This window comes from Anolis carolinensis, unplaced genomic scaffold (assembly GCF_035594765.1).
Source record: "Anolis carolinensis isolate JA03-04 unplaced genomic scaffold, rAnoCar3.1.pri scaffold_38, whole genome shotgun sequence".
In the NCBI taxonomy this organism is placed as follows: Eukaryota; Metazoa; Chordata; class Lepidosauria; order Squamata; family Dactyloidae; genus Anolis; species Anolis carolinensis.
Window position 1 is genome coordinate 1 of NW_026943847.1, and position 10512 is coordinate 10512.

At 45.2% G+C, this 10512-nt stretch overlaps 1 protein-coding gene across 1 annotated transcript; it reads right to left on the minus strand.

Annotated features, from left to right (window-relative positions):
• Positions 1–5802: 5802 nt before the first annotated feature.
• LOC134294945 (gastrula zinc finger protein XlCGF49.1-like) lies at positions 5803–10002 on the minus strand. The gene has a single exon (XM_062966881.1). The coding sequence runs from the start codon at positions 8572–8574 to the stop codon at positions 7924–7926; it is 651 nt and encodes a 216-aa protein (XP_062822951.1). The 5' UTR covers positions 8575–10002; the 3' UTR covers positions 5803–7923.
• Positions 10003–10512: the final 510 nt, after the last annotated feature.

Consider the following 10512-nt stretch of genomic DNA (forward strand, 5'->3'; position numbering starts at 1 on the left):
ACTTCATGTTATACAACCAATTTGACAGAAAAAGTAGTTCAATATGCAGTAATGTTATGTTGTAATGGCTGAATTTATGAATTTAGCTCCAAAATATCACGATATATTGGAATCATTGACTACAAAAATGGCTTGAATTATCCAGAGGCTTGACGGTTTGCTGTCAGGGAGTGTGCCTTTGTGGCATGGGTTGTGTGGTGTGGCCGGGGGGCCGGCCAACGGTGGCCGGCCCCCCTGGTCTGAGGGGCTTGGGCCCACATTTCAAAAGCAGACGTAAAGAAAACACGCCCTTCCCCATGGGTTGTGGGGTGTGGGCGTGGGGCCGGCCAACGGTGGCCGGCCCCCCTGGTCTGGGGCTTGGGCCCACATTTCAAAAGCAGACGTAAAGAAAACATGCCCTTCCCCATGGGTTGTGGGGTGTGGGCGTGGGGCCGGCCAACGGTGGCCGGCCCCCCTGGTCTGAGGGGCTTGGGCCCACATTTCAAAAGCAGACGTAAAGAAAACATGCCCTTCCACATGGGTTGTGGGGTGTGGGCGTGGGTAGAGGCTAAGGTCGCAAAAGCAGAAAACTTTGTGGAGGGCTGGGCCGATCTCTCAGGGATGCATGCCGGCCAACTGTGGCCGGCCCGGCTCAACGTGTGGGCTTTGCTGCCGGCGGCTTTTTTCTTTCTTTTCTTTTCTTTTGTTTCTGCTGCCTCTCGGCCTACGTGGTCGAGTTTCCCTCGATGCACCGCATCTCTCTTCTCTCTCGGCTGTCCTTCCGTCCATATTTGGGCAATTATTCCCAGATCCTTCCTTTGGGGCGGGGTCCTCTGTTATTTTCTCTCTCTCTCTCTCTAGGGGAGGCATGCCGGCCAACTGTGGCCGGCCCGGCTTAATGTGTGGGCCTTGCTGCCGCCGGCTTTTTTCTTTCTTTTCTTTTCTTTTGTTTCTGATGCCTCTCGGCCTACGTGGTCGAGTTTCCCTCGATGCACCGCATCTCTCTTCTCTCGCGGCTGTCCTTCCGTCCATATTTGGGCAATTATTCCCAGATCCTTCCTTTGGGGCGGGGTCCTCTGTTTTTTTTTCTCTCTCTCTCTCTGGGGGATGCATGCCGGCCAACAGTGGCCGGCCCGGCTCAACGTGTGGGCCTTGCTGCCGCCGGCTTTTTTCTTTCTTTTCTTTTCTTTTGTTTCTGCTGCCTCTCGGCCTACGTGGTCGAGTTTCCCTCGATGCACCGCATCTCTCTTCTCTCTCGGCTGTCCTTCCGTTCATATTTGGGCAATTATTCCCAGATCCTTCCTTTGGGGCGGGGTCCTCTGTTTTTTTCTCTCTCTCTCTCTCTAGGGGAGGCATGCCGGCCAACTGTGGCCGGCCCGGCTTAATGTGTGGGCCTTGCTGCCGCCGGCTTTTTTCTTTCTTTTCTTTTCTTTTGTTTCTGATGCCTCTCGGCCTACGTGGTCGAGTTTCCCTCGATGCACCGCATCTCTCTTCTCTCGCGGCTGTCCTTCCGTCCATATTTGGGCAATTATTCCCAGATCCTTCCTTTGGGGCGGGGTCCTCTGTTTTTTTCTCTCTCTCTCTCTCTGGGGGATGCATGCCGGCCAACAGTGGCCGGCCCGGCTTAATGTGTGGGCCTTGCTGCCGCCGGCTTTTTTCTTTCTTTTCTTTTCTTTTCGCTGCCTCTCGTCCTACGTGGTCGAGTTTCCCACGATGCACCGCATCTCTCTTCTCTCGCGGCTGTCCCTCCGCACACTTTTGGGCAATTTTTCCAAGATGATTCCTTTGGTGCGGGGACCTCTGTTTTTTTCTCTCTCTCTCTCTAGGGGATGCATGCCGGCCAACTGTGGCCGGCTGTGATTTCTCATGGGCCTTGTAGTCCCGTTCCTAGTACTATTGTGGCAGACGAAGAGGAAAACATGGGATTTACACCGTTTCAGCCAGAAACGGAGCCCTTGCACCTGCAGGATGTTTGCCCTCAAGAAGTTAGCCAAACAAGCCTTGGGCAGAATTCTCCCCCGTTTTCTCGAAAGGACAATTATAATAGAGATAGAGGCGCTAGGGAGGCGAATTGCCGGAGCGCCAGAATCGCAGCCAAACAATTAGCTGATTAGGTCTGCTTCCCTTGGGAAATTCTAAGGAGTCATGCATCTGGACAGAGATGAGTTTCACTTCTAGTTCTCCAGGGAAAGTGTTCTTCTGGCGGGAAACGAGACCCTATTTAGGTGTTTTGTCGCGAAGGAAACCTTGCGGAGTCAACTCGTCAGCTTGAGGAGTGAGATCGTGTGTGGACTTCGTAATCCCAGCTCCTTGTTCCCGGACCAAGTTTCAAGCCGCCTTGTTTCACAGACCTTGCCACGGACCTTGTTCTTGTTCCTTGTTGCCTCGTATCAAGTCTTGTTTAGCCAAGAATCTAGTTGTTTTCCAGCCTTGTTGTCAAGCCTCAATGGACTAAAAGACCTTGTCATCTCCCCACACTTTGCTTGGCAAGTGTGTGTTTCGGTTATTGGATTATAACTTTGGACTTTAATATCACATATTGGACATTGTTTTCCTGGACTATATTTGACCTTTCCTGAAAGGTCTACTTCTGAACTATATTCTTCACTTGTTTTTATTGACTTTGTATATTTCCTTAATAAAGATATTAGATAGATTCTGGTCTCTGCGCATGGTTATTGGTGCTCTACAGCCTGGGTCCTGACACCGGCCCGGCTCAATGTGTGGGCTTTGCTGCCGGCGGCTTTTTCCTTTCTTTTCTTTTCTTTGGTTTCTGCTGCCTCTCGGCCTACGTGGTCGAGTTTCCCTCGATGCACCGCATCTCTCTTCTCTCTCGGCTGTCCTTCCGTTCATATTTGGGCAATTATTCCCAGATCCTTCCTTTGGGGCGGGGTCCTCTGTTTTTTTCTCTCTCTCTCTCTCTAGGGGAGGCATGCCGGCCAACTGTGGCCGGCCCGGCTTAATGTGTGGGCCTTGCTGCCGCCGGCTTTTTTCTTTCTTTTCTTTTCTTTTGTTTCTGATGCCTCTCGGCCTACGTGGTCGAGTTTCCCTCGATGCACCGCATCTCTCTTCTCTCGCGGCTGTCCTTCCGTCCATATTTGGGCAATTATTCCCAGATCCTTCCTTTGGGGCGGGGTCCTCTGTTTTTTTCTCTCTCTCTCTCTCTGGGGGATGCATGCCGGCCAACAGTGGCCGGCCCGGCTTAATGTGTGGGCCTTGCTGCCGCCGGCTTTTTTCTTTCTTTTATTTTCTTTTGTTTATGCTGCCTCTCAGCCTACGTGGTCAAGTTTCCCTCGATGCACCGCATCTCTCTTCTCTCTCGGCTGTCCTTCTGTTCATATTTGGGCAATTATTCCCAGATCCTTCCTTTGGGGCGGGGTCCTTTGTTTCTCTCTCTCTCTCTCTCTAGGGGAGGCATGCCGGCCAACTGTGGCCGGCCCGGCTTAATGTGTGGACTTGGCTGCCTGTGGCTTTTTTCTTTCTTTTCTTTTCTTTTTGCTGCCTCTCGTCCTACGTGGTCGAGTTTCCCACGATGCACCGCATCTCTCTTCTCTCGCGGCTGTCCCTCCGCACACTTTTGGGCAATTTTTCCAAGATGATTTCTTTGGTGCGGGGACCTCTGTTTTTTTCTCTCTCTCTCTAGGGGATGCATGCCGGCCAACTGTGGCCGGCCCGGCTTAATGTGTGGGCTTTGCTGCCTGTGGCATTTTCCTTTCTTTTCTTTTCTTTTCTTTTTGCTGCCTCTCGGCCTACGTGGTCGAGTTTCCCACGATGCACCGCATCTCTCATCTCTCTCGGCTGTCCTTCCGTTCATATTTAGGCAATTCTTCCAAGATGCTTCCTTTGGGGCGGGGTCCTCTGTTTTTCTCTCTCTCTCTCTCTAGGGGATGCATGCTGGCCAACTGTGGCCGGCCCGGCTTAATGTGTGGGCTTTGCTGCCTGTGGCATTTTTCTTTCTTTTCTTTTCTTTTCTTTTTGCTGCCTCTCGGCCTACGTGGTCGAGTTTCCCACGATGCACCGCATCTCTCATCTCTCTCGGCTGTCCTTCCTTCCATTCATATTCGGGCAATTTTTCCAAGATCCTTCCTTTGGGGCGGGGTCCTCTGTTTTTTCTCTCTCTCTCTCTCTCTAGGGGATGCATGCCAGCCAACTGTGGCCGGCCCGGCTCAACGTGTGGTCTTTGCTGCCTGTGGCTTTTTTCTTTCTTTTCTTTTCTTTTGTTTCTGATGCCTCTCGGCCTACGTGGTCGAGTTTCCCACGATGCACCGCATCTCTCTTCTCTCGCGGCTGTCCTTCCGTTCATATTTGGGCAATTTTTCCCTGATCCTTCCTTTGGAACGGGGTCCTCTGGTTTTTTTTCTCTCTCTCTCTGTACGGGATGCATGCCGGCCAACTGTGGACGGCGCAGGGTGGGGTCTTTGCTGCTGAGATAGACATTGGGGTTCGGATCCCCACGGGGATTTTTTCTTTCTGCTTTTTTCTCCATCTTGGACATTGCGGTTCGGATCACCACGTTGATTTTTTCTTTCTTTTTGCTCCAAATTTTTCCACTCCCCTTGCCAGTGCTTTTAATGGATCCAAACCCTCATGTGTATCTCTGCAGCTAAGCCCCCGCCCTACTGCTTTAGGGAAAGGGTCAGGGGTGTGGGATCCATGCCCCCATGTCTATTTCCGCAGTTTAAGCCCAGATTTTTTGCAATTGGTAAATAAAGTTTTTTTATATGAACTATAAAATTGCGCAATAAATCTTAGGAAAGGGCAAACGCTCTGCAATTTAGCAAACAAGCAGGGTGGATTGTGTTCTCCCACTGTATCAAATTTGATCAGTATAGCTGAAAAAATGAGAGCAGGAGAGCCCCATAAAAGCCCCCCCCCCCCCGGCTGTTTTTGGGGCACTGCGCATGCGCGTCCGCCATTAACGAATTAATTTTGAAAATAACGAATTTTCGTTAATTTCGAAAAAAAAATGGGGCGAAATTCGGAAATGACTTCAGAAACGAATCGCCAACCCCCTCTACTTTTGAAACGAGTTTAGAATCAAATTTTTCGTGGATCGCTCAAGCATACAATCTACAATACATTAACATTTGGCATCTACTGTTATTTTCACACTTATACAGATTTCTCACCCTCACCACCGTGTTCCCTCCCCCAAGTCACTTTTTTATTTATCATCTGTCCAAAATTCCTTTTCATTCTCTCTTGTGCAGGTAATTTTCCCTTTCTTTTCGAATCCTCTTCCAATACATTTTCTCCAGACATCATCACAACCACTTTGTTTCTAAATCCCTCTCCACGTCAACCTATCATTTCTTCCCAGTTTCCATACTTCCTTATACCATTCTTCTATCTCTATATTTATTTCCCTTTTCCAATTCCTTGCTATAAGCTGTCTTGCAATTGTTAATGCGTTTGTTATCACATCTTTGTCCTCTTTTTCCAACTGTTTATTATTATATAATGAGAATAAAGCCATGCTAAGACTTCTTTCTATTTGAATGTTCATTGTGTCTTCTATCTCTCTTAATACTTTTCCCCAGAAATTATTTATATATTGACACTGCCACCACATATGTATGTATGTTCCCGATTCTTGGCATCCTCTCCAGCAATTGTTTGAGTAGTTTTTATTTATATTTCCTATTCTTATGGGTGTGAGGTACCATTTCCATATCAACTAAATAATAATTTTCTTTAACACATATGGATATATTTTTCAAGTGTCTTTGTCCCCATAATTGTAACCCCTCTGTTTCATTGATTTTCATTCCTATATCTTCTTTCCAAATCTTCTTGAAGGTGTTATTCTTTACTTTTCCTTGGTTTTTTTTCAATTAATATTTTAGAAATTTTACTGGATATTCCTTTCAAATTTTTATGTTCCTAATCTTTTCTTTCTTCATTCCAACCTTTGGCCAATGCCCTATTTTATCTAAGTTTTTCCCCTTAATTTTTTTATCCATCATATATATTTTTTATTTTTTGGAAATGTCTTTTCCATTATAATTGGGGTTATTATTGAGCCATCTGTTATTAACTTTCTCCTGTATTTGTTCCATATTTCTAATGCATTACTCAACATTGGGTTCCCAGTTTACCTTATTTTTTTTTCCTCATAAACTATTTTAAAACATATTCCGAATTTTTTCCTCCGCTTTTCCTGAATCCATTATTAATTATTCTACATCCTCCTTTTCATCATTCCTTGTATAACCAATCTCAGTCTGTTTGCTTTATAATATTTTTGATATGAGGAAGCGCTAATCCTTCTTCTTTTTGAGATCTGTTCTGTAACTTGTTTCGTCAATTTCTTTGACTGCCATTACAGTATTTATCATTTGTCCAAATGAGTCTCCTTTGGGGTGGAGAAAGGTGGGGTAGAAATGTTGCAAAGAAATCATGTATTCAACTCTTCTTCTGTAATCTGAAATGGCATTATAAATATAAGGTATATGTAAGTATAAAGTTTATCCTCAGAAGCATTTTCATTTTTAGTATTGCTGTCTTTCCAAACCAAGATAGATGTGTATTAATTTTTCCGAACTATTTTCCTCAATGCTACTACATTTACCTCTTCTATTTCTTTTAAGTCCTTTGTTATACTTATTCCCAGGTATTTTAGTTTGTTCTTGATTCTAATTACCGTATGGCTCTGTTCTATAAAGTCTTTTTCTTCTTTCTTTGTATAATATAAACCCGTTGTTTTCCCAAATATCTTTCAATGATCCTCTCTCCTATCCATTTGACCTACCCAGATATTTAATCAATAACAATGTGTCATCAGCAAATAAGCTCACCTTCTGCTTTTCCTTTATTCTTACACCTTCTACATTCTTACCTTTTTGGATGGCGTTTGCAAATAATTCTATCACCATAGCAAATAAAATTGTTCTAATCATCCTTTTATTCTACTTCCCATTCCAAATTAATTCATAGTCTCACTTATTATCTGCCATGCTACACAATCAAAGCATTAAATATATCGAATGCTAGTATCCCCACTTTTAACTTCCTCTCTTGAGACACACATATTTTGTTTCATACTCTCCCTATCAAACGTAACATTTGTCTTCCTTTTACAAACCCAGATTGATCTTTTCATATATACTTGTACATGAATTTATTCATTCTATTGGCTATTATAACTGATAAAAACCTTTCATCCTGATTAACTAATGATGTAGGCCTGTAAGACCCTGGGTCTGTTAAATCTTTTCATATTAATATTATTAATGACTTCCTCCACGATTCTGGTATTTTCTCCACAATCATTATTCCAATATACAATTCTAATATTGTTGCAGTCAGTATTTCTCTAATACTTTTGTAATATTCTGTTCCCAATCCGTCCAGACCTGGAGCTTTCCTGGCTTTATTTCTGTCCTCTTAATAGGTTGTTCTGATAATTCTTAATATAAATTACAATTTTGGCATTTTTAAAGAAAGGACTACATAAGAAACATTAAAGATTCAAGGACACATAACCTACATAAAAATAAGAAAACTAATAGAAAAACAAATTTACAAAACTCTTGCTCTATGCTGATTTTTATCTCGATTTACTCACTTTAAATAATAGAATCATTGAATCCCAGAGTTGGAAGAGACCTCATGGGCCATCCAGTCCAACCCCCTGCCAAGAAGCAGGAAATCGCATTCAAAGCACCCCCGACAGATGGTCATCCAGCCTCTGCCTCAAAGCCTCCAAAGAAGGAGCCTCCACCACAGTCCGGGGGAGAGAGTTCCACTGCCGAACGAGGTGCTTTGAATGGAATTTCCTGCTTCTTGGCAGGGGGTTGGACTAGATGACCCATGAGGTCTCCTCCAACTCTATGGTTATATGATTTTGTGATTTCTTCCCCTTCCACTTCCTGTTCATGTCTATTTTAAGGCATAGTCGTTAGAAGTTCTTTGGACAAACATTCTGGCTTCTTTGCACTTGTCCTATTTATGTGGCTTCTCTCCTGTGTGAATCTTTTGATGGGTACGAAGATTCGAACTGTTACTGAAGTTCTTTCCACATTCCATGCATTTATGTGGCTTCTCCCCTGTGTGACTCTTTTGATGGATACGCAGATGTCCACTCTGACTGAAGCTGTTTCCACATTCCATGCATGTATGTGGCTTCTCCCCTGTGTGAGTCCTTTGATGGGTGCGTAGATTTCCACTCTGACTGAAGCTCTTTCCACATTCCATGCATGTATGTGGCTTCTCTCCTGTGTGCATCCTTTGATGGGTGCGTAGATTTCCACTCTGACTGAAGCTCTTTCCACATTCCATGCATTTATGTGGTTTCTCCCCTGTGTGGATCCTTTGATGGGTGCGTAGATTTCCACTCTCACTGAAGCTCTTTCCACATTCCATGCATGTATGTGGTTTCTCCCCTGTGTGAGTCCTTTGATGGGTGCATAGATTTCCACTCTGACTGAAGCTCTTTCCACATTCCACACATTTATATGGCTTCTCTCCTGTGTGAGTTCGTTGATGTTTAGCAAGAGAACTTCTCTCAATGAAACATTTCCCACAGTCCTTACAATTATGTCGCTTCTCCCCTGTGTGTGATTTTGACAATGAAGTTTCCATTTTTTTTAACATTTATTATTCTAATATTATGCCTGAAGTTCACAGATATGGACTCTTGAATAGGACATTTCCTCTTCCCAGTCTCTGTATTGCTGTAGCCTTATTTTCTCTTTACCAACCCCTCTTTTTACAGCACAATCCTCCCTTTCCTTACATTTAAAGGTATGTAGCTTGAAATATAATTTCTCCAATTTATTTCTTGTTCTTGTTAATCCTGCGTACTTTCCTTTCAGACGTAAGGCAAACGGCAATGTTTTCTTCATAAGGTTCGTTTAGAGGTTACCTGCGAGATGAATAAGAGGAAAATCTTATTAGGAGCAGAGTACAGAAAGATCTCATTGAACATGAAGAACAATAGCCTAGTGCTGTAGCAATCACAGGGGAAGAGGGGAGAAAGACTGGCCCAACTGGTATGAGCCCGTTGCCTCCTGAGAAGCACTTTAACACTTGCCCAACAAAGAACAATCCCTGCAAAGGGGATAGCGGCCTAAGATCCTGTGTCTAATCCAACCTTGGTAAAGGAAGGCCTCTAATAATATGGTCAACATGGAAAGGGGCTAACGATGCAAAGCATTTCCTACCTAGATCCCGCTTCTTCACATCTCCACTCAAAATCTGAGTGGCCATCTGTATGGACAGACTATCCCAAGTGATCAGTCTTGGGAGAAAAATACTTCATTTTCTTGTGTAGATTTCTCCCAACTCGGGAAAAAGATATTTCCCTGATCCTCTCTTTCCCTGCAGCGTGATCCCTGCCCCACGTTTCTAAAGCAAGGCGCCTGGAGACACTGAGAGCACATTAGGCCACAAAGTTCCTTGACATACTGCATTCTTACAAAACCTATACCACAAAGGTATGTAACTTCAGCCAGAGCCAAGGCACTCAGCCTAGCAGCAGTACATGAGAGAAGGCGGTATAGAGGAGACAGATGGATAGACCCCCAGGGTGAGTGGGAATCCTGCTGCCCTCCAGATCCTTCTGCACTCCAACAGCACCCTTGGGTGGGAGACATGATTCCTGCCCAGTTCTGCTCAGTTCAGTCCATTTTAGAAAGGACATTGGCAAACTGCAGCAGATTCATAGAAAGGCAACAAGGACAGGAAGACATTACATTGTAAATGAAGGAAAAATAAAGGTAAAAGTTTGCTTTTGCACAGGAGACAATATTGTGGCTCGAACTAAAATTATGTGCTAAAGATGATGCTTCTGACCGTCATCTGGGTAGTACCAGGTATAGCTTGTGCCACCAGATGACTGCAACTAGGCCGACCACCTGCTCCCTCAATCCGTGTCCCTCCTGGCTAGTAAGATCTTGCCTGGAGGGATTACGTGAACCTCTGTTGAATATAATAAATAGCTCCCTTGAGCAAGGAGTTTTTCCAGAGGGTTTAAAAGAGGCGATGGTCTCTCCGCTGCTGAAGAAACCAGACTTGGATCGTTCGGTTCCCAAGGTGGTTGAGAGGGCAGCAGCGGAACAGTTGCAGCAGTTCCTCAATGACACAGCCGGACTTGATCCCTTCTAGTCCGGCTTCCGTAGGGGGCACGGGATGGAGACTGTGCTAGTTGCCATCACAGATCAGCTTCGCTGCCAAAGGGATCAAGGCGGATCAGCGCTGCTCGTGTTATTGGATCTCACAGCAGCATTTGATACGGTCGATCACAATCTATTGACCCACCGCCTAGCCATGATGGGGGTTAGGGGGATACCCCTTAAATGGGTGTCCTCCTTCCTCCAGAATCAGGGACAGCGGGTGGTGAGGGGAGGGATGGTTTCCGAGAGGTCTCCGCTAACTTGTGGGGTCCCACAGGGAGCTATTCTCTCTCCTCTATTATTTAACATCTATATGCGACCGCTTGCCCGACTGGTGCGGAGCTTTGGGCTCGAGTGCCACCAGTACGCTGATGACACTCAGCTCATTCTGAGGATGGAGGGCCGGTCGGACTCCGTA

Excerpts from the sequence above, each read along its gene's own strand:
- LOC134294945 (XM_062966881.1), bottom strand. The coding sequence starts at position 8,574 with ATGTTAAAAAAAATGGAAACTTCATTGTCAAAATCACACACAGGGGAG.